We start from the raw sequence: 24,763 nt of genomic DNA on the forward strand, positions 1-24,763 counted from the left end.
AATATGTTGCCATGCTGGCTACAACAGTGTCATGAGAACACTTGTTCCCACTTTGAGGTGATACTGTAAACAAGAAGCAGGCAGCATTAGCGCTTGCAAATGTAATCAGACTTGTTCAGCAACTGGGTGAACAAGAAGTAGGACTAAGTGGACTTGAAGACTCTAAAATTTTACATTGTTTTATTTTTGAATGCAGGTTTTTTGTACATAATTCTACTTATAAGTTCAACTTTCGTGATAAAGAGATTGCACTACAGTACTTGTATTTGGTGAATTGAAAAATACTATTTCTTTTTTTACTGTGCAAATACTGGTAATAAAAATAAATATAAAGTAAGCCTGTACGGTTTATATTCTGTGTTGTAATTGAAATTAATATATTTGAAAATGTTGTAAATATCCAAAAATACTCAAAATAAATGGTATTCTATTGTTTAACAGCGCGATTAATCACGATTAATTTTTTTAATCGCTTGACAGCCCTAATATTTACAAATACCAGCAGTTATCCATATCCTGTTCCCAAACCTGAATGAAAAGATGGGCATTGTAGGGTTCTCTGAAGGTCAGCAAACCTGGGATTTTTTGGATCAAGGAGAACATGAATTTTAAAGTTGAGGGCTCCTTGCAGAAAATGTCTGCTAGTAGCTCCCTCTTTTATACTGAGGAGACTCCAGCTCCAGAGCCTCTGCTGACTGTCACTGCATATTGTTATGTGTTATGCATGGTGCAATTCTGTCCCATACTTGGTTTCATTTCAGGGAAGGAGTTGGCATACTTAGAATGCATTACGGTTTTGGAGGTATTACTGATTCAAGTGACATTTCCTATATTTAAAATCAATGGAATTAGTAATACCTCTAAACCTAAAATGCACTTTAAGTGCACCTTCTGTATGTGAATAGAAAGGATGTTTGTACAGCCTGTGCACTGTTGCAAAAACTGGAATGAGCTGAGGTGTTGGTACTTACTGTTTGCAGATATGAACATTTTGAGGCTATCGAGCAACTATTGGATATAGTACAGATATGCCTTAATTGTGATTGTAAAAAAAAAAAAAGCATTATCTGTATAGTTACGATAAAAAGATTTTATTGGCATGAATTTTGGAGGTAAATTAATAGGAGGACAGGTATGGTGGTCAAAGGTGCATGATAAATCAGTTTATCACATGCATATTGCCTTCGTGTATGTGCGTGGGTGATGGCTGTGTGTACCACATACTATGTATTTGTCATGACAATATTGCTACCAGCTAAACTATCTTATTTATAACAACTCTGTAGTACAGCATCTAGGATTAGATAGGTGCAGCTTCATAACTATTATTGATTTATGCTTTTTGATTCAGGTAGTATTAGTGCAAAATGCTCTGAGAAGGAACAGATATATAGCAAAATGCTTATGTGGTATGAGGCTTCTTTGTTCTAACTGACTTTTTGTTACTTTTATTAGGTGGTGCAACTTTGCTTGAATTGTGAGAGAACCTCTGTATTACTCCAGATACTGGATTTTACTCCCAGTAAAGCTCAAAAGACCCTGATTTTCACTGATTCTGTGGATGAAACAGAAATGGTCTATAAAGTAAGTATTGCAAATATTTAACTATTAACCTATCATGTATGTACTGATGTGAAATGTGTTTTAAGTAGCAAGGTACAATAAGCTATAGTAATATTGTCTTGGTTTCTGAGCAGAGAGGAAGAGTTTGGACTTCTGGAATGGGTTTTTCACTTTGGGAGAGAAATGATGTTCTCTTCTCAGTTCCTTTGCTCAAATTTTCCAAAGACCGTTTTTAGCCATCTGTGTGGTATAGTTGAGGTTTCCTAACACTGTCACATAATATCATGTTTTCAGTTGCAAAAGTTTGGCAAAATTATAAGCCATTCAGGATGAAATTTTCCATGGTTGATCTTACCGAGATTAACACTTTATTTTTTTTTTATGGTGGTAAGTTTTAGCAAAAGTTGTTTCCAAGAATAAATTCAGAGAAAGTGTTTTGGTTCTGTTTTGCCCATGTTCAGTTCTTACAGCTATTTCACTAAGCATCCACACAAAAATTTGGCTAAGTTAAAATCTCTGAAAACTGCAATTTATACATGCTTATTTTCATTTTTCACCAGGGATCAACAACCTTTGGCCCACGGCCCGCCAGAGTAAGTACCCTGGCAGGCCAGGCCAGTTTGTTTATGTGCCACGACCGGATACATGATTACAATTGATCTTAATGACAAGACAGAAGGAAATATTTAAATAAGTAAAAGGTATTCTAGTCAACAGGGCCTGATGAAATGCATCCTAGGGTCCTTAAGGAACTAGCTGAAACAATTGCCAGCAGTTCTGAGATTATTTTTGAGAACTAATGGCAGACGGTAGAGGTCCCAGAGGACTGGAGAAGGGCAAACATAGTGCCTATCTTTAAAAATCTGAACAAAGAGGACCCTGAGAATTATCAACCAGTCAGCCTAACTTTGATACCTGGAAAGATACTGGTACAAATTCTTAAGCAAATACTTTGTTAGCACCTAGAGTATAATAGGGTTATAAGGAATAGGTAACATGAATTTGTCAAGAACAAATCATGCCAGACCAACCTAATTTCCTCTTTTGTCAGGGTTGGTGGATAGGGGGAAGTAGTAGATGGGATATATCTTCATTTTAGTAAGGCTTTTGACACAGTCCCACATGACATTTTCATAAGCAAGCTAGGGAAATGTGGTCTAGATGAAATTACTATAAAGTGGGTGCAAAACTGGTTGAAAGACCACACTCAGAGTAGTTATCAATGGGTTACTGTCGAATTAGGGGAACCTACTGCTAGGGTCTCATAGGGATATGTCCTGGCTCAGGTACTATTCAGTATCTTCATTAGTGACTTGAATAATGGAATGGAGAATATGCTCATAAAATTCGTGGATGACACTAAGCTGGGAACAATTGGCACTTTGGAGAACAGGGTTAGAATTCAAAATCATCTTGATAAATTAGAGAATTGGTCTGAAATTAACAAGATGACATTCAATGAAGACACCTGCAAAGTACTGCCCTTAAGATCAAAATCACAACTACAAGATGAGGAATAAGTGGCTAGACAGTAGTTCTGCTGAAAAGAATCTGGAGTTTATAGTGGATCAGGAATTGAATATGAGTCAGCGATGTGATGCAGTTATGAAAAAGGCTAATATAATTCTGGAGTGTATTAATGGGAGTGTTGTATGTATGACATGGGAGGTAATTGTTCTGCTGTACTTGTTACTAGTGAGTTCTTTGAGTGATGTCACTGTGGGTGCTCCACTTCAGGTGTTTGTGCACCCCTGTGGTCGTAATTGGAGGTTTGTGGTAGTCGTCCCCAGTTGAGTCTCTCGTGTGGTCCCCCTTTCACGTGACTTCAGGTGGTTACCTGGTGCTGTGCGCCCACCCCAACTCAGTTCCTTCTCTACTGCCTTTGGCTTGAGTCTGATGTGCTGGTTAGCTTCTCTGTGTCCTTTACTATTAGCAAAGTTTTCTCTAGTTAGCCTTAGTTTCTTAGTTGTTATGGTTAGTATTCTTCCACATTAACTTTCTTTTTGAGGAAAAAAAATCTTTCCCCTTAGATTAGAAGATAGCTTTCCAGTTGGTATCAGTTAGAGTAGAAATTTTAGTTTTCCCTCCTGCGGGGGAAACACTCCTCTGAGGGGAATGTCTGGTTCCCTGGGCCTTAAATGCTACCTCACCTGCAGAGTTTCAATACCTGTCTCAGATGGACACTCAGTGTGTTTGCTGCCTCGGCAAGACACACATTCCTCAGAAGTGGTTGCACTGTCACAGCCTAGAAGCCCGGACCAGGAAAGCAAGAGACCTACTATTCAAAATCCTTCTCAGGGAGAAGTGTCTCTGTCCAGCCTCTAATCCCAAAGCAAGGACACCTTCAGGACAGAGGTCACCCATGGCAACCTCTGACAGGGGCCCTGCCTCCACGAATCAGATTCAGGACCACCGTGCTAAGAAGGTGGCAAAAAAAAAGGCGAATCACCACGTCTCCATCCCGGGAATCAGCCAAGAAACAGCATTCCTCATATGGGTAAACCCCATTGGTACCGACCTTTCCTGTGTCCAAAGTTGTGGGACCTTCAGGTACCATGGGTACCAGGAGAGCAAAAGACCCCAAGCGGGCTAGCTCTGATACAAGCAATAAGGGGAAACTGAAATCTCATGCCATCAACACTTCCGCAGATGATGTCATCACCTAGTGCTGGCACCACTCACTTGATGCACTCACCACACTGACAATCATGCTGCACTAGTTGGTACTGACCGCTATGACTTCAGCGGTACTGATGCCACCAACATTGCAGCAATTCCTGTGTCAAAAAGACCTCATCATCTCGATGCCATAGTCTCCTATTCTCAGTATTGACATTACTCCAGCATGCTTGGTACTAAGCCACCTCATCACTCTGCCTCGATCCGTTTCTCCCATTCTCAAGTGATGAAAAGGATGAGATGAAGGGGGAATATACTTGTCCCTGCCAGCAGGTATATGGGATCTTGGGGAGCAATTACCACACAGGTGGGGTGCAAGATAAACTTTATTAAGGAAATTGGAAAAAACAGGGAAAATTCAATAGTGAGGGGTATGGGGTTTGTTAAGGTAGACAATTGGGGAGGGGTTTCTTTTAGCAAATAGTATAGGGGATTTCAATAGTGGGGGTCAGATATTCAGTCGGGTACACTACAAGTTGTAACCGTCGATATTAACTACTGGAGTATATAATCGTTCAAACAAGTAGCTAACAATTTCTCTATATAAGCAGTGTGTGTCACAGCGAAGCATATAGCCAACTAACAGTTATGCGAGAGCCAATGTGCGTAAGTACCTGCTAGCTCTAGGTAACAATAGGTTCAGGCAGGTGGGTATATTAGATTAGGTTAAAATGTTGAGGTGTGTTAAAGAGAGTGGTACCAATGGGGTTGTTATTCCGCTAGACTTCAGTAAGTACATTGAGGGTTTGGGGGTAATAGGAGACTGTGGAGGATAGGGATTAAAAAGGAGAGAGAGACAGAGAGAGAGAGAGCTCGGACACAGAGAAGCAAGGTCAGGCTGCAGGAATTAGAAACAGCAGAGAGAGAGGAGCAGGAAGGCTGCAGTCTCTCAAAACGCCAGAGAGCAAGTAGGGAGATTTACTGCTCAGGAGACGCAGAGGGCAGGTAGGTGACTGCAGGTTTAAAACCGCGGAGAGCAGAGGGAGATTAAACTTCAGGAGACAGAGGGCAGGCAGGCCTGCAGGTTTTAAAAACCGCAGAGAGAATCAGGCAGCTGGCAGCTTTAACAGCAGAGTAGAGAGAGCAGGCAGGCTGCAAGTTTAAACACAAAGAGAGACTGAGGGGTATGGGGGTGGACTGGAGAGCGCTATCGGATTGGGGGTCAGCAGGCGAAGATCACAGACTTAACCACAAGTGCACAGAACACAGCCAAATCTTATCTAACTAAGGTACTTAACAAGATACACAAAATTTTGAGCAGAAGTATACTGGTAACAGAACACAATGCAACAATCTCTTAAACCTAAACTTACAGAACACAATACAAACAATTCTCAACCTAAACACTTAACCACAGCTATGCTGGGTGCTGGTTAAGTCTGGGTGCGGATGAGTGAGAAAAGAGAAGAGCAGCTAAGATAAAAAATAAAGATATAGGAATTTCACAGAATTTCACAGAGGGATTCTTACCAGCCCCAAAGGAAGCAGCAGAGGTAAAAGCAGCAAAATCATCAGAAGGCTGGCGGTACATCCAATAATCAGGCAGAGACTCGAGCAGCAATTCATTCTTCGTGGGTTTTTTTTTTTCAAAAAGCGGGGGTACACTCAAAATAAAAAGAGAGCGGAGGAAAGGACCCCCCCCCAGAACCCCTGGCTGATCAGACCAGGCAGCAATGCAGGAACCTTTCTAGAGTCTGTCTGATCAGAAAATGTCTGGTTTTTAAGGGCAAACTTAGGCAGTTTCCCACCAGTACTTTTGATTGGCTCAGAGGCAGGGGACAGAGAAAGGAAAAAAAAAAAAAAAAAAAAAAAAGCAGGTGAGACAAGAGACATGTCTGGGCAGAGTCCTGTGCAATAGGTGACTCAGAAGCACATGAGGCTATGACTCATTGGCCAGCCCAGGACCTTAAAAACACAATAGGCCTTGCAACTGGACATTGTCCACCCTACACCGAGCCCAGGTTTAACAAGGTGATAACAGGACTAACCCTTTGAACAGGGCAGTGGTCCCACTTAGCACAATTGGCCATCCCTTTGAAAAGGGCAATGGCTCTTGGTAAACAACTTTAAGGGGCCCTCCATTTTGAGAAGGGCAGTGGCCCTGCTAAACAACTTAACAGCCAGGGAGGGGAGGCCACAGGAGAACAAAAACAAAATGGAGTATGTGAACTCCAGCTGTAAGAGACAAAATGGAATAGGGAGATAGCTGTAACAGACAATACTCTTCACAACATTCTTCCCCCGTTCGTGTGCTCATCAGACCAGATCGTCCACACAGGAGATACTCTGCTGAACTTAAGGATCATCACTGGTATGGGTGTCCATGGATGCCATTGATGTCCTTTCCGACAGAGTGGCTGTATTGGAGCCCATGGGTGATATGCCCCCCACAACACAAACTTGCCAGCCCACCTAAAGTGAGCACACATCATTCACCTTCATCTTCGGTACCAGAAACGTCTGAATCTATAGAAAGGAGGTTGAAGAGGAGGAAGAATTCTCTGACCAGGAGACGACACCAGCAGCCCCCTTCTCCTCATCTTCCCCCGACGACCCCATCATGCCACCCCTTCCAATATGGGAGATGATTTCTAATAATTTCAGGACCTTTTATAAGAGAGTTGTGAATTCACTAATCATTTCACTGGAAGAAGTCCAGGAAGCATAGCATAAACACCTAGACATTTTACAGATATTGACCATGACCAAAATTGCTCTTCCTGTGAATGATGTGATTATGGAACCAGTTAAGTCAATCTGGCAGACTCCAGCAACAATCCCACCTACTTGCAAGAGGTCTGATTAAAGAAATATTATGTGCCTGTGAAGGAAACTGAGTTCCTCTTCTTGCACCCAATGCCAAATTCTTTGGTGGTGGATGTGGTCAGTGAACAGGGCAGACAACAACACTCCAAAAATACACCATATGACAGGGATTGGAAGACACTCTATATCTTTTTGGCCATAAGGCATACTCTTCTGCCACTCTACATCTCGGGATTACGAAGCATTACTCGCCAAGTATGACGGCTGTAACTACTCCTCCAAACTCTCAGAATTTATTGAATTTATCCCTGAAGAGAGAGAACAACAATTCAAGTCCATTCTTTCAGAGAGACATCTCATCACCAGGACTGTATTATGGACCACCCTGGATTCTACAGACATGGCAGCCAGGTCCATAACCACTGCGGAAGTGATGCGAAGGGCTTCTTGGTTATACCTTTCTGGATTTCCCAGAGAAGTGCAATTGATGCTTGAAGATCTGCCATTCGAAGGACCAAAACTCTCTGCAGCCAAAACAGACAAGTCCCTTCACATGCTCAAGGAATTGAGGGTGACACAGAGATCCCTAGGCATCTATATACCTGGGACCAAGAAAAAACAGGTTAAATACTATAACCCACAGAGATTCCAGTTCACTTCTTATACACAGCCCCACAGACAATATGAACAACAGGCTGAAAACAGAGACCTACAAGGAGGCGTCACCTCCCACCGCCATCTGCTACATCTCAACAACCAACATTTAGACAGCAAATCTGAGACTTACGTTGAGGGTCCGAGATCCCCCACATCTTTCAGTTTTGGAACCACTGATCATCTCCCAACCATTTGGAGATTGTTTAACTCCTTTTTAACCAATCTGGCAGTCCATCACAACACTACTGCCAGTGCAAGAACTAGAACTAACTGGAGCCTACCTCAGTCCTCCTGAGGCGACACCCTCTCTACCACAACAATAATTCCTAACTGTAACCAATCTGATCTTCACAACACTAAACAATCTGCAGGTAACTGCCAGGACTTGTCTGCAACCGTTGCGCCATATAGCTGCCATCACTTTCGTCATAAAGCGTGCAAAACTACACATATGGTATCTACGATCCTCGCTCCGGACAACCTTTATCCTGCACAGGCACAATATAAACAAACACCTTACAATGCCAAACAAGATAAAATACTCCCAACTCTGGTGGACACAACCAGACAACGTCTGCATGCGGTGCCTTTTGTACAGAATCCCCCAACAATGACCATCACAACAGACACACCAGTCCTAGGTTGGGGAGCACATCTGAACTCACATTTTATCCAGGGCTGTTGAGTCCCTTCTGCACATAAATACTTTAGAACTATGAGCTGTTCACAATGTATACTTACCCATCACTAAAGACAAGACCATATAAGTCCTCAGAGACAACTTGGCATGCATCTTTTATGTAAACAGATAAAGGGGGAGCGCACTCACACTCCCTATGCATAGAAGCCATACAGTTCTGGCACTGGTGCATCACACACACTGTCCACCTCTCAGCATCATACCTACATGGATACCAAAACACCACAGCAGATGTTCTAAGCAGGAATTTTTCTCAGGACCGCAAGTGGGAACTGGACATGTGTGCTACACAATATATTCAAGCATTGGGGGTTACCGACAGTAGACCTTTTTGCAACTGCACAGAATGCCGAATGTCCGCAGTTTTGCCCCAGAGCAGGGCTGGGCCTTCACTCATTAGGCGATGTCTTTCTTATAAAATGGGATGCTTTCTTCCCACCCCTCTCCTAGCGTGGGTGATTCACAAGATCAGACTGGTAAAGTCCAAAGTTATCCTGATAGCCCACAAGTGACCTCGACAAACCTGGTTCCCTTACACAGGGAACCTTAATTTTGCCACATCTTCGCTTTTGAGTGTTTGACTTTGAAACCTCAACACTCTTTTCCAAGTTTTTTTATGTAATTTCATTTACAGTGTGCATATAGTTTCTATGTCAAAAGATGACTAAAAATAGCAAAAGCACAAAGAACACTTAATCAGATATAGCATTCCTTTCTGAGCTCCAGCAAAACATTTTTATCTTCATATTTCCAGCCAAGTATCATTGGTTTGTCTGATTCCCCAGGAACATTAAAACCCTTGTTTAAGGTTTCAGCTTGACAGTCACTCAGTCAGAATTCTCAGGTATTAGTCAAAGTGCAGTCTACTTGTCATTGCGTGGCTTCATAGGTCTTACTACATTGGAAAATAACCTCTACATTTGAGACAAAACAATGGTGTGGCAACAGTAGTCCACTCAAGAATCTTAATCATGTAATCATAATCTCAATCTTTGTGAAATTGGGAGGTGTAAAGTAGCTTTTATTGCTTTATGTAGTTGATAGGGCATTTCAGATCGGTGACTTTTCAGTTAATCGTTCTATTTTTACCACCTTAGTTTCATGTTCAACTGCTGGTAAGTGTTTTAAGCCATGTGTGCCAAATCAGTTGAAAAATATTTTAAGTGGAATATTGTTAACAAAAATGTTGAAACAGAATTTTGTAGTACAGGTTGAAGTGGAATACTAATTCAAGAGGACACCTTTTAAAAATTGATAATTTCAGTTATTAAAAATGTGCTAATTAAAGAGATCCATTTTCCTGATTCAATCATTTGGCCTCTGACAGCTGATTATTAGTCATTTGTTTAATTGGTGCCTAGACAGAAAATTACTTGTCATGCTACACATCTGTGTATCAAAAAGTAGCAGTGTGCTCCTTTTGACTCAGTAGAGTTTGAAAGGAAAAAATCTGAATGTGTAATAAAAATTGAGGATAAAAACAGTAGCATTTATTTCATTATATGATGTACCCCATGAGTGTTAATATATCTGGAAAATTGTTAAAATATTAGTAGCAGAAAATCCTGTACCTGCACAGGATGCAATTTTTGAATACTTTTGTTAATTTAAGAGATTTTTTTTTCAACTTTAATCAGAATAGACTAATTCCACAGAAAGTTGAAGTCTTCTGTAGAAGCTATTTTTGGGTTACCCATGCACTCAAAAAACTTCAGACATTTTAGTTGGTAAGACAACCCATTTCTTCACAAAAACGTTTAAATAGAATTCTGATCATTTTTATATCAGAGGATTGACTTTAAATAAGAAGAATAACACATTTACTTTAATAAACAAAAAGCCTGTTTACCTAAAAAGTTAAACTAAAGAATGACTGAAGTTAGTTATAACACAGAATTATTTCTAAATAGACGATTTTGTGGGTACCCTGTTACATGTGAGCTCAGGAGGTATGTAATGTACCAGTAGAATAAGAAGACTTTTTGTTTCAGCTAGAGTAATAATTGGTAATCAGATTTCATTTGTGTAGTATACTTCCAGAAGAACTCATAACTCTTATGTTTCATCATTAGGCAGTGGAGAGTAGTTCCATATTCTGCTTGAAAGTACACAAAGAAATTGAATTTCATTTCAAATATGCTGTAGAGCAATGGAAGAAAAAATTTAGTTGTGGCACCCATGTTGTGTTAGGTAAGTACATTCCTTTTTGAGTTGGTCATTTAAAATTTTTTGGGATCTTTGCTACAACATTTTTTTTAAAGAATGTCTCCAGCCAGTGGTATTTCATAATTGTTGAATCCATATAAGAACTCATGGATAAATGTTTAATTTAGTTATGTTACTAAAATGAGAGAGCAGCTTAAGAATGCCACCAAAAGTTTCACTTGCCAATTCTTGGCTATATGTCACTTTTTGTGTGTGGATTATGCACCACTCTAAATACTCATTGCTAGGTTATGCCAGATTTTCTGCAGGAGGCAACTGGCTCTGAATTTGGGCAGTCTGGTGTGGATTAGTAACTCAGATAAAAGCTGCCTCATTTTCAGTGAAGTTGACTCAAGCTAGGGAAGCTCTTTGGTAGAGTCTCAATTTGGGGCCAGGAGGAACATTTTCTTTCCTTTGTCCTTTTTGTTTCACTGCTGGACAACTTTTTATAGAGTACTTATTCTTATTGTCTTAAAGTTGGTTTTTTCCCGTTTTTTTTAGAGTGATCTTATTAGTCATTTATGTATTACAAAATTTTCATAGTGGTCTGGGCTGAACCTGGTTGCCAGTGCTCATACAAAAGCTTGTCCTTCAGTCTCCTGGCTTGCGCCTGGGCTTCAGTAGTTGTCTCCACACTTTATTTTAAGAGAGGGAAAAAATCAGAGATTTGGTTATCAAGCAGTTTGACAGTCAGAATCCTATGCGTTCTCAAAAGCTCACCTTTGAAAATAAAGGATTACAAAGATGTATTTTCATATACTCAAGAAGATAATTTGTGGCTTCATTAAGACAAGTAAAGATTAATTGGTAAAGTATCTTGTCAACTATACCAGTAAAATGGGATGAATATCCTTGCTTTTCTTTTATTCTAATTCTATTCTGAAAATAGTCTCCTTCCTTTTTAATCACAGTGAACAGTTCGAAAAACATTCTCTTTCTACTTAATGATTCTGGAGTCCTGAAAGACTGAGAATGTTCTTTATAAGGAGATTTTTATTTGGCATTTGCTAGCTTCCAAGAATAATGTAGTCTCTTTCAGAGTGATGCTGTCATGACTAAAATCTCGATATCAAAAGTCTTCTAAAAATCATTTTAAGTATCTGATACTTGCTGCAGTGTGACTTGCTTTTCCCAATAAACTTTTATCAGGCCACATCTACAGTACGGGATAATATCGAATTAGCTAAAATCGGTTTCTTAAAACTGATATTGTAAAGTCGAATGTGCGCGTCCACACTAGGCACGTTAATTCGATGGTGTGCGTCCATGGTCCAAGGCTAACGTCGATTTCTGGAGCGGTGCACTGTGGGTAGCCGTTCCGTAGCTATCCTATAGTATTCCTCAGGTCCACCCCGCACCCTTGAAATTCTGGGTTGAGAGCCCAGTGCCTGATGGGGTGGAATATCATTGTCGCGGGGTGGTTATGGTACAGCCTCACCCTCCCTTTGTGAAAGCAGCAGACAACCATTTCGCGCTTTTTCCCCTGGGTGAACTGAGCAAATGCCATAGCACAGCGAGCATGGACCCTGCTGAGATCAGTAACGCATTCGTAGCCGTTGTCAACACCTTTGCACAACTCTCGTGCTGTCTATGCTGAACCATAACTGCAAAGGCAGGAGGAGAGGAGGCGGCAGCTACGGCAGCACGGCGATGAGAGTGATGAGGACATGGACATCTGAATTCTCCCTAACCGCGGGCCCGCATTTGGAGTACTCGCTGGTAATTGGGGCAGTGTCAAATCCATTGAAACGCCTGGATTTTGGCGCGGAGAAAGCAACAAGACTGGTGGGACTGCATAGTTTTGAGGTGTGGGACGATTCCCAGTGGCTGCAAACACTTCGCATGCGTAAAGCACTTCCCTTGAACTTGTGACATGCTTTCCCCTGCCTGAAATGCCATAATACTACAGATGAGAGCAGCCCTCACAGTGGAGAAGCGAGTGGCAATAGCCCTCTGGAAGCTTGCAACGCCCCCAAAATAAGAGAAACACTACCCTTTAAAATCCCAGGCTCCTTCCCCAACCCCATCCCCATCTCAGACTTCTACAGGACTTAATCGCGGGTGATATAAGAACTTATGAAAAGGGCAATCTAACTGTGGGGGCTGCTGTGATGCAAAGTACCAAAGGCAATAGCGTTAGCCTGCTGCTTCACGAAAAGTTGTGACTCTTGGAACGTCATTATTAGTGGGATCGTGGCTTTAGGGTGGCAGATATGGATTCTCCCTAACTGGGTGAGCCGGGGCCAATAGAATGGAAACCCATAATCCAACTAGATTCTAGCCCCAGAGTACCCAGGGCACACCAGCTACGTAAACCGCACAGGGTACTTTCATGGTGTGCTTCTAACTATTTATCAACTGTAGCACTTTGAGTGGATTAACAAGGCGAAGCGTTTCACCAACATTCCAGCATCGTGGTGTGGCCAAGGCAAAGGTCTGACGCTCAGCGTCTTTGTTCGTCTTCATGAAACACTAGCTCTGTTAAGATCAGCTTGCAGCGAAGAGGATTACTTCCAGACCAACATATATCAACAACCTGAGTGTCGAGGAGATGGTGAACCTATGCACGTGGTTACTACACGGTGACCCAGCCCTCACCCCCTTGATGCCATCGGCTACTCGATGAGATCCATACAAGGCAGCCTGCGACAGTGGTCAGAGAGCTGTTCAACTAACAGCTTGAGCAAGTGCATTGGGAATGTAGGTAGATGTGCAACTTTGCCGTTAAAAGGGCGCTGGACGAACATTACTTACTCAGCATCACAACCTCAGCCCAACATGTCCCGTTTGTTTGCTGCTTGCTGTGTGCTCCACAATCTCTGTGAGAGTGAAGGGGAGACATATTTATGGTTAGGGTGGAGGAACTGAGGCAAATACCATTCCTGCTCCTGAAAGGTAAACAGAGAGGGGCCAGAGCAGGTATCTGTTAGAGAGGAGCGCACCGAAGAAGGCGGTGCACATCAAGAGAAGCCTAATGGAAAACGAGTTCAGACAGCGTGCCAGGGACGGTGGTGACTGCTGTGTGTGTTTCCCTTGGATCGAACCCTCCCCCCTTGATTGAGCTCGTCCTGTAAGCAACCCACCTTCCCTTGTACTTTACAAGCTGTGCTGAAGAAATAAAGTCAGTATCGTTTAACAAATCATGTATTCCTTTCTTAAGTCATTCCCTGTAAGCAACCCACCATCCCCTTTTGATGTATTCCTTTCTATTAAAAAGTAATATAAAAAGAGGGCAGAGAATATCCAAGGTACCCGTGCCTGCGCTGTGCTTTGTAGATGGGGATAGGAAGGGAAAGGAAAAGAGCCATTAAGCTCATTTCGCAATGTATCATAGCCTTTCTTGCTTGGACTGTCGTCAGGAGGGGTGGAGTGGGGCGGACGTGCAGAAAGCCTCCCCACATGTCTTAATCAAGCGTCCTGGTGAGGAGATAATGGACACGTGGGGAGCTTTGAGGGTGGTTGAACACTGCTGCAGGTGGCAAGTGGCTGTAAGCCTGCTCCTCGTCCTGAAGCATCACCCATTGCGTCTGGAGAGATATTAGTTTCGAGCATCTGAGAGCCAGCCTAGCTGCAGGTAGCATCCGCCTACGTACATTGAATAGCTACGCTGATCTTCCTGCCTCATCTCTCATTCGAGCGCTCCGCCTATACCTACTCGCGTTAGTATCCCACACTTGGCAATTGTGTTCACTGATACTTATTGGCTAAGACACAATTATTAAAGAAGATACTGTCTCAGCTTCATTCTGAGTAACTACATGTCTACTTTGCGGTACTACATTCTAATAGGATTTATTTGAGACATCATTCATCCTCGTATTCTCTTCCCTCTCTTCCCTCGTCTTATTCTTGAGCTTAATGCCTCTTTTAAATATTTGTTATCTTCAAGCCATCATCCATCTAAAGGCAAAAGTTTGCTTTTCGCGAGCGAGGGGCACGAGAATCTAGCGTGATGCAGCTGCAGGGGGGCGACGGAAAAGAGGAGAGAAGATGTAAACAGATACATTTTTACAAAAACAATGCCTCTGTACTCTTCATACGAGTATGAAGTAACTACCTCATTCGTCACCCTCTAGAGACAAGCAGTTGATGTCAACTACGAAGGGCGCCATTTTGCATCATTTTAATATTAGGAGTGCCTGTGGCTACTGGGGTGTTGCAGATCTCACAGACGCACGATGTCAAAGGCATAACCAGAGATTAACAGAACCTTCCTCTACTATGCGCCGGAATTCGTAAGGCTTTCTGAATCCTTTCGTACTTCTCTCTCGCAGGCGTTCCATCTATACAAGTGATACCTATGATGCCTTGTACTTCGAGTAAGGTTTCCCCATAGAAGACAATAACCCCAAACCCCCGCTTATTTTCCCTCCCCCCATTACAGCTTGGCTCCTGGGGCTCATCCATCTCTGTATCGGCCATGTGAGCTGGCAAATCAGTCGTAGCATCTACTAATGTAAGTGAATCTCCTCAGTCTGGAAGATAATCGGCTCCGTACCGGAATGGTAATTCATGCTTTATTCTGCTCAAATACGCTGAGAAACTCAGCGCTATCATGATTCCTCCCCTCATGCACTCGCTGTGCCTATCGTAGGCAACGAGGGAATGAGTTAGCAGGTATGGCTCAGTAGGAAAATCGCCAATCTCTGCCCTCTAATAAAGTCCTGAATTCACACCCAGATGTTACAATGAGTATTGATAAGTAATCTCTCTGAAGAAAATTACCTAAACTACCGGTTACAAGCAGATCGAACGTATGTTTTGGAAGCAGCAGCGCGGTTCCACTGGGCCATAACACAGGCTGGGGCTTTGTGAAGCTCAGGATTCCGAATTAACGCTGAACACTGAAAGAGCCCATGGACATAGGAAAAAAGTGTCAGGTAAGTGGGTATTTTCAATATGTTTGTGGGCTTTGGGGTCTCTTATATATTGGCTTGTCGGGCGCGAGGAGACACTGATTACTGGCATGAAAAAGGCTTATTTGTAATGAGAGTGCCGTCCGAGTAGGACGCTTCTATGTGCATCAAATTTAAGCAAGAATGAAACAATTTAACACTCGACCCACGAGGCGCTTCCATGTGCTTTCACTGTCTGGGGGTTGTGGCTTGGGAGGCTGGGACGGTAATTCTGGGATCACAAAAGAGCCCTGGCTGTTGGGGCTAATGAATGACACTGGTGTCGCTTCAGCAGTCTTCTCTCTCTTCCTCTTCCTCTTCATCTTCCCCTCCGCAGAATCCTCACCCACGGTTGATATTACAACCCCCGACCTCTGAATCCACGGCCAGCGGTGGGGTACTGGTTGCGCAGCCCTAAAATTGCATGCAGCTCAGCATAGAAGCAGCATGTTTTCGACCCTGACCCAGACCTTCCGTTTGCTCTCTGGTTTTCTGTATGCCTGTCTGAGCTCCTTAACTTTACTCTGCCACTGCACGAGTCCCTGCTTGTGGCTTTTCCCGCACATAGACTTCGAAATTTTCTTTCAATATATTTTTTCATTTCGTCTTCGAACAGAGTTCTGTTAGCAACTGAAATACCTTCCCATATAGCGATCAGATAGTACCATGTTTGCCTCTGGTGCGTCCAGGCTGGTGCTCTTTTCGATCTCAGGACTCGCATTGTTACCTGTGCTGATGAGCTCGTGTGCGTCGTCACCTGTGCTGATCAGAGCTCCCACCTGGCAAACAGGAAATGAATTCAAAGTCGCGGGGCTTTTCCTGTTTACCTGGCCAGTGCCTCAGAGTTCTGATTGCTGTCCAGAGCGGTCATGGTGCACTGTGGGATACCTCCCGGAGGCCAATAACGGTCGTATTTCTGTCCACAGTAACACTATTCCGAAGTAGCATATCGATTTTAGCGCCATCTCCTCTCGCGGGGAAAGTACAGAAATCGATTTAAAGAGCCCTTTATATCGATATAAAGGGCGTTGTAGTGTGGACGGGTACAGCGTTAAATCGATTTAACGCTCTTTAAATCGATTTAAATGCGTAGTGTAGACCAGGCCTCAGTAATGCACTGGCCAGATGAATTAGAACTGACTTCCATCTAGATTGACTTTTTCTCAAGTACCTTTTATGGGACAGTTGAGGGAGCTGTAGTCAAGACACTTGGAAACTCCTCATAGTTTGAGAGGATCTTGCCTCATAGCAACCAGGATATGAGAATTCAACAGTCCAGGTTCAGATATTAGGCTTATGATTATCAACCTTCAAATTCTTTGTTTCTTTCAGATCTCTGGACTGAAAAGTACTATGCTTCTGCAGTACAGTCTCCCTGAGTGGAGAACCAGAATTTAGTGCCCACCAAAGAAAATGTGACTCTAACCCAGTAGCCTTTCCCCATGAGGAGATGTCTAACATTTCTTGATATTCTGGCCACCAAAACTCAAAACAGATGGGTGCAGAAAGTAAGTTTCACGTAATATCTAATTGAGATGCAAGAGAATCACACCATTTTTTTTAAGCTCATCGTCTCTGTCCTCCATTGCAAAGAAGTGTTTTGCAATTTTCCAGGCCATTTAGAAGTTCCAAAATTTTTGAATATCATCTCCTGTTCCTTCAGAAGAATGTTTTTCTAATTACTCTGGATTATTTGTGGAAGCAAAGATGACCAGAGACTTGAATGCAGTCTTATGCTAGTCACTTTTCATTACGCTATAGCTGAGCATGGCAGAGCTCCCGTCTCATGCCTCTGCTAGGTCCACAAAGTCACTTTGAGACTCTGAGGTAGTAACTGGTACAGTTTACTCACAGGCTTGTTCCCACCACTGCTTCACCATGTACAGTTGATCTTTCACCGTCTGGAGGCGGGAAGGAGGGAAGAGCTACCTCCCTGCTTCCACTCCCTGTCTTTTCCCTTTCTTTCTGCTCCTCCCTTGGCTTCCTTCCCTTGAGGCTTTTATACTACCCCAGGCTAATTAGGCAACAGCTGTCTCTGCTTTCCCAATTAGGGCCAGGTTATCTCCTGCCAGCTCTAATTTATTCCCCTAAATGGGAGCAGGCATAACAGAGGGCTGAATCAGCAACCATTTGCCCAGTACCCTGTCACATATGCCTAAAAGTCACCCAGATAATTACCTGTTGTCCGTAGATCTGAAGTTGTTACATTCATTTTATTCTCTCCAAACAGTCTTGTATTTCTTCATTTACTGATAGGTAAAAAATATTAACCTTGGGCTTCCTTGCAGTCCTCAATGTCTGTTTTCCAGGTTACCTGTGATCATGCTCTTGTGACTTGAGAAAAAGGTACCCAAATTTACCATTGCCTTGATATTCTCTATTTAGTCAAAACTCTTTGTTGAAATGGTCATGTACTTGTAGAAAAGGTCATGTTAGAGATGTCAAGATCAAGTCAACCTTTAAGCACAGGTTTTGGTTTGTTTGAGTTTCTTTGTTTGTGTTTGAACTTTTCTGGGGAGGGAGTGAGGGAAAGGGCGAAACAAGAACTCTCATTCAAAAATAGCAGAAATACAGGAGTATGCCAGAGAGACTCCCATTTTGTCTACAAATTTCTAAAAGTATTAAAAGAGACAATTGCTACACCTCATGATGATAGTTTTCTTTTAGGGCACGGACACACAGGGACTTCCTCAAAGACTGCTGCAATTTTTTCTTCTTCAGAGCAGGAGTTTCTAGCACCAGAATCTGGAGTTAGCATTCCCAAAGAACATTCATATTTCATCAAGCTTCTTGATTGCCCAGATGTTGTATCTAGAAAGGGAGTCCATCACAGAAAATATTTTTTTTTTTTAAAAAGGAGTTTAAGCATTAACTGTCACACGTAAAGCAGCTGCCAAGATAAGAACTTGTTTCCAAAAAACTATTCCACAGTTGAACTGGAATGTAACAAAAACAGGATGGGGGAAGTACAGCAAGCAGGTACAAAAAGCTAAGATCAGAAGCAATAACATTTCATTCTTGAGTTAGCAAGAACGAATGTTGAACCCTCATACTGATAGATGGTAGTTGCATCATGTCTCAGGATGAGTGGCAGATACATAAGTCACCATTTCCAGTTATGACATCTATGTGGGACGTATCTCAGGTGAATGTTTTTGCCTTTCAGTCCAACAAAAAGATTACCAACTCTTGTTCTAGGTGCTGAGAGAAACATCTTACACAGATGCCTTCTCCTTTTCATTGTAGTATCTTTTTCATAACTTCTCTCTTTACTCACTCCTTGCTTGAATTGTGAGGAAGATCAATGCTAGCAAGGATGAATAATTGTAAATGCTGACTTTGGAAACCTTTGTTTCCATAACAGATAAAAATGTCTTTTAGGATCTGATAAATTGGAAAATCAATCATGAAAATTCCAGTTTTTCTCAACCTCCTTCAGGAGCTCCCTTTTCCAATATTTGGGTGTCAAAAGATGAACCCTAACTGCACAGTATTTGAGATGTAGAATTTGGTTAATCACCAGAAGCTGATGCCATTCTTTTTAATACCTAGGAAGAAGTCTACCAACCTTATGTATCAACTGACTTGGGAAGCTTTCCTTCATTGATGTATAGTAGACTGTACAGCATAAATAACCTAAAGGTTTCCGTGTCTCCTGTCTGTTAATTCCCTCTGGCAGCATTTGAAAGGCCTCAATGCAAGCCACTTCCACATTCAGTTTTCAGCTCATGGATATGAGTTTAGAGTTTAATTTATTGTACTTGTATGTTTCCTGAAAGCAGTTTCACTCTTTGTGAACTCTCCTGGAACAATGGAACCTGTGGGTCAGTGCTTTATTTTGGTCTAAAAGGTATTTGTAATTATTGTGCTGTAAATTTGGAGGAAATGTGTTGAAGTTCGTAAACATCAAGCTGAAAAACTGCTACTTCAGATCGATTGTTTGCAGTGTTGCTGTACCCGTGTTTGTCCCAGGATATTGGAAGGACAAGCTAGGTGGGTTAGGTAAAAGGGTGGTCCAATAAAAGTTATTACCTCACCACCTTGTTGCTTCTAATTGAGACGCCTTTTCTGGGGATGTAGAAGGGTTAAACCCTGGGCATCGTTCAGCACTTACGGTATTGGATTATCTATTTTATTTTATCAAAGCTGTTCTGTAAATGTCTTTATGAAGATCTGTTTGTCATCCATTTTACTTTATATGATTTCTGCTTTTAGATCATTTGTTGCAAAGAGCATGATACAGTGGCCTCTTCCTCCTATTCCTCTTCCTCCTCTTTACTATTCTTTTATATCACTTCAGGGTAAGGAATTTGTTCTGTTGAATGGAAAAAGACACATCTTAACATACTAAAATTACCTGTGATAAAAATTTGTCGCCTCTTCCTCTATCCTGTGTGCTTATTTTTTGTTATGTGTAAAGTTTGTTGACTGAGGGCAAAGGGGTTAAGTAATACCCGTTGTAAGGGTGTTTATGGAAGACACAAAAACATTTTACCTTTAGATTCTGGAAAAATAGTCATAACATAGTTAGCAGAGGATGAGGAGGAGAGAACAGCTATAAGAAACACAATTACCATTAAGTAATGTGCCATTTTCTGTAATATTTTTGTAGTACTTACACATGACGTGTATATTTCAAATTATTTTCTTTTACAGTTTTAACCGATGACTGCATGCCGTCCTTGGGAATTACTGATGCAAATTGTGTAGTTCATTTTAGTTTTCCTGCTTCTCCAAGAGTCTTTGGTGTGCGCTTACACAGCATGTCTGATAACTTCCAGAACGTACTAGAAAAGGTTTGAGTAGCTTTTAATGTGCATTTTAGTTTTGCTGGCTAACATTCATTTATTAACAGTAACATTTTGCCACGTGACTATTGAAGAACTTCTGAAGCCTAAAAATAAATTTCTTCCACTTTTGTTGAAGGGTTCCTCTGTAGATCAAATATATACAAAGGCAAAATCAATCTTACTGCTGACAGAAAGAAATAGATGCCATGCAGTTGGTGTACTGCGTTATTTAGAACACACAGAAGCTAAAATTCCACTGGAATTGTGTGACTTTACAGCGGGAGTGCTTGAGGCTAAAGAAGATATGAAACTTGCAAGGCCTCTTTGTCAGTACCTTAAAAGATCTGGTGTTTGCAAGTAAGGAAAATATAAGTTTATGCTAACAAGTTTAATGTCTTCTGCTTTGAATGACTGTTACTAGTTTTTTTTATACGAATTCCATTTAGAGAATTGTATTCAGGTTAGATTTGCAGTCATGATTCTTTTGCTTTCTTCTGATAAGTATTCTATCATATTTAACAGTAAAAAGTGTTCATGTGCCTCCAGGGGACAGCGGGTATCTTTGGAACTTATAAGATTACTACCCTGCCTGCCAGCTAGTTTTCGTCTGATAGTGAAGGGGGCTGTGTGATAAATCTGTTTTTCTTCTGGAAAATTACTGTTCAGTGAGCTAACCACCACCGTTTTAAGAGCAAAGAACTGATAGATTCTTTCATTACAGCCCTTTGTGATACTTTTCTTGTAGTAATCATCAGTATTGATTTCTTAAAATAGTTAAGTCCTGAGATACTTTTGTGATGACTAATCAATACCAATAATTCTTCAGTTTGTGCTGAAATGACTTCTTCAAGTAAATTGAACTTTTTTGAAGATAATTTTTATCTTCTCTCTTGCTTTGGTGGATTGAGTGTTTAAATGTACTCATATATTAATGGATTAATATGTAGTGCCTATTGCAGTTGGATCATATCACAGATCAGATATTAAAAATAAATAACCCTAAGTAGTGAATTTTCATTTTAGTGCTTGTTTTTTCTGCTGCTGCTGAGTTTCACATCACATTTCTGCAATCTCTACTTGTCCCTCTCCCACCTCCCCCAAGTTTTTGTTGTTTCTCATGTTTCTTGTTAAGCTTCTGTCTCAGTTATGGTTTTTACAAAATTTTAGAGTTTTTAAGCTTTCCTGAAACCATGGTCTAAACTATTTTAGTATACTATCTTTTGAGTTCTCCATCTTGTCCATAAACTGTTTTTCTTATTATGTGAATATGCAGGGATATGAGAATATGTCCAGATCGTCATCGAGTTCACTTGCAAATAGACTTACCCCAAAAGATGTCAGATAACACTATACCAATGGCTGGATGTGTCACAGTAAGTTATTAGAATTTATCTTGTTTAACTCTGCCAGTATTCAGGTTTGATGGCTAGTTGGCACTCTTATGTAACATGATTTGACAAGTAACAGCATCAACAGAATAACACGTATATTTGGTCCCTTGTGTGTTCTGTTCCCCCATAGCTCTCCTTTCTGTCCTAATTTCTTTATTTAGCTCAGGGAAGTGAACAGGTGGTCTTGACTGCTGCTATTCACAACAATATTCACAGAAGAAAAAGAAGGGCAAAAAATACTCTCAATTCCAGTGACTGCTTAAGCCCACAGTAATAACCCTCATCTGTTTGTAGTGGATGGAGTGTTCTGCTCACCTGAAGGGTTTGCAGTAGAGGTAAGCAGTGTGACAGCCTTAGGCCAGGTCTGTGCCCAAAAGTTAAATTGATCCAGCTGTATTGCTTGGGTGTGTGAAGAATCCCCCTTCACCTCCCAAACCATATAGTTAAAAGGACCTAACCCCCAGGGTAGGTTGTGCAAAGTCGACAGAAGAATTCTTCTGTCAGCCATGCTACTGCATGTCAGTGAGGTGGACGAACCCCTCCCTTCACTGTAGTGAGTGTCTATACTGAAGCGATGCAGTAGTGCTGCAACTGTAGCATTTCAAGTGTAGACAAGCCCTTAGTTTGAAGTGAAGGTGGATCTTGTGAGCATCCTCAGAGTTCGCCTGTGGCTTTTATTACTGCATCAATAAAGGGTCTGCAATGAGACAAATAAAGGTTCAGGCCTCCTGTGTTAAGGCCATTCTATGTCAGGGCTTCTAGAAAATGAGGCCTCATTCCTAACCCATTGCATAAAGGAAACAGGAGTCCTATAAAGGACTGCTGATGCTGTATTACTTTTGTTCCCCCCCCCCCCCATTACTGCCTCTCAGCCATTATTCAAACCATGGGCTGGGTGAAGCTGTTTATGCGTCAGCATTCTTCTGAATAAGGAACTTAATTCTTTGTTGCCATTGTCATATTAATTTGTGCCAGAACCTGGGCTGCACTAAAATAGCTTTGGCTCTTCAAAGCAGAAATTAAGTTCAGTATGGGAAATGGTACTTTTTGCTGAATGAAAATAAACTGTTATTAACTGTTTCAATAGAAGCATGATTATTCATGGATACAAGATGGTCACTCCAAGTGAGCTATGGAGATTGTACCAAATCTCAAAGAAATAGACGTTAAGGGGTCATTCCTATTAGCTGGCCCCAGCGCAGCATCTCTAAAGACCCATTAGACAGAAAGGTGGACCAGACTTCTAAAACCAGACTTGTGTGTTTTATTGTCCATCTTGCCATATATGTGGCCAAGACCATATGAGAGTAAATAGCAGATATTCCCCCAGTAGAGTAGCTAGAAGTCATCCCAAAAGGACTTCACACCAGTATTTCTCCAGGGTTCTGACATTTGGAAGGTCTTCTCTAAGTCGGATATGATGGCATGCTTCATCCCTAAAAATATGAGGTTTCTAGCCTTGCTTAGATGGAACCCTGTGGGAGACTACTGAAAATAAAAATTCTTCTTTGAATCTACACGAGCTCGGAATCTTTTCTGAGTAGCAGTCTGTCTGAGCTGCACATAAGCCCTGTGCCATCTCATGCTCCTGTGTGAGGGCATAAAGGACAGAGCAGCCGTGCCTCTCTGTCAGGAAAAAGATGGGGAAGACCCTCTGAAAAACAAGGACTGCCAAAATTGGGCCTTTTTAGTCAAGACTTAGAACTAACGGGGTTATGGCTTTGTACTTTACAGGACAGATTTCCACATTGACATCCATCTGGTCCACAGGACATATCTGAGATTCTTTTTTGAATGGTTAAACACTTTTTTTTCCACTCAGGCATATTTGTGCAGCCCATGTGCTGAAGCTGAAGAGTTTTCGCAACATTACCTGTCAGGGCAGTCCATGCCTCCTGACATCCTTGTGGATCCTTCTGAGATTATATCGGGGTGCTGCCTCCTCGACTCTCCATTTTATTCTCATTGACCATGGCCTGAGTTTGAGCTCCCGCTGCAGTTTTCCTCATGGGTTTTCTTGTGCATAGTCTGTCAGTTTAGCACTCTGCATGATTGGCAAATAGTACACTTCTTTTTTATTATTTTTGTTTTTTTTTTTACTTTGTACTATATGGTATTATTTAGTTAATTTTGAGGTTACGCACTGGTGGCATGCAGCACTTGCTGAGCTTTAAATACTGAGCATTGTGTGGGTGTCCATCCTGAATAGTGAGTTCCATATGTGCTGCCTTTTTTGTCTTCATGAGGGACATATTGAGAGGTTCAATGTCTCCCTCTCTTTCAAGAAAAGAAAGCAGATTTCCAGAGACCTGTGCCTCAAACACTACCTGGGGAGAAGACAATGAGTCCTGCCTCAACTTCTGGGCCCTGGAGGGAACACTTTGCTTCCCGTCTGTCTGCAGACCGCAAGTGTGGCTATGGTTGTCTCTGAGACTCCCCTTGGAATTGGACTCTTCGCCACAGAGAGAGAGAGAGAGAGAGAGATTGGTTTTCCTCTCCAGGGCTTCCCTGAAAGAGGATACACAGGACAAACCAGTATCTCTTGTCCAATATAATTGCTGGTTAGATCCATGCATGTTGTATGCAGTAATAATGAGCATTCCTATCTGTAGAAATGACTACTAATTTGCTATATTTTCCTTCATTCCATAACACAGGAGAGGCATTTCTGAATGGTAAACATTGAGAGTTCCTCCTCTCCTTCAATGAAAGGACTCAGAACATCACTGAGATTCTCCAGGTACCCAGGGTAGAACTGAGCTGTCAACCCTTGTTTCCCCAGTACTGTGACAGGAGGATCTGTGCCATACTGTTGATTTTTCAGTACTGTTTTCAGGGTAGCTGTTGGTTCCCCTAACAATGAAAGCAGTTTTGGGGCAGATATTATTGGTATTAACAACCCTGTAAGCTTAAAATGCAGCAAAGGTTTGGTTTGCCTCTCCATTCCAGACTGTCTTGTGGTACAGGAGTTCATTGCATTGTCTCCTGTGTTACCAGGTCTGTCTTCAGTTCTGACGCGGAGACTACTAGTGGTACCGATGTTGGTTCCAGACAAGAAGTATTGTAGGGGCTTACACCTTCTCAGGTACTTTCTTTGGCACTGGTATACAGTGTGAT

General features: G+C 41.8%; 1 protein-coding gene across 1 annotated transcript in view; it reads left to right on the forward strand.

Moving 5' to 3' along the window:
* Positions 1-24,763, forward strand: part of TDRD12 (tudor domain containing 12) — a 164,081-nt gene that overhangs the window by 54,720 nt on the left and 84,598 nt on the right. Inside the window, exons 18-22 of the mRNA XM_075073652.1 lie at positions 1,456-1,584; positions 10,438-10,555; positions 20,122-20,261; positions 20,392-20,612; positions 21,529-21,628. Of these exons, the coding sequence (XP_074929753.1) occupies positions 1,456-1,584; positions 10,438-10,555; positions 20,122-20,261; positions 20,392-20,612; positions 21,529-21,628 (708 nt within the window). The remainder of the gene's footprint in view (positions 1-1,455; positions 1,585-10,437; positions 10,556-20,121; positions 20,262-20,391; positions 20,613-21,528; positions 21,629-24,763) is intronic.

Source organism: Chelonoidis abingdonii, chromosome 19 (assembly GCF_003597395.2).
Source record: "Chelonoidis abingdonii isolate Lonesome George chromosome 19, CheloAbing_2.0, whole genome shotgun sequence".
Classification (NCBI taxonomy): domain Eukaryota; kingdom Metazoa; phylum Chordata; order Testudines; family Testudinidae; genus Chelonoidis; species Chelonoidis abingdonii.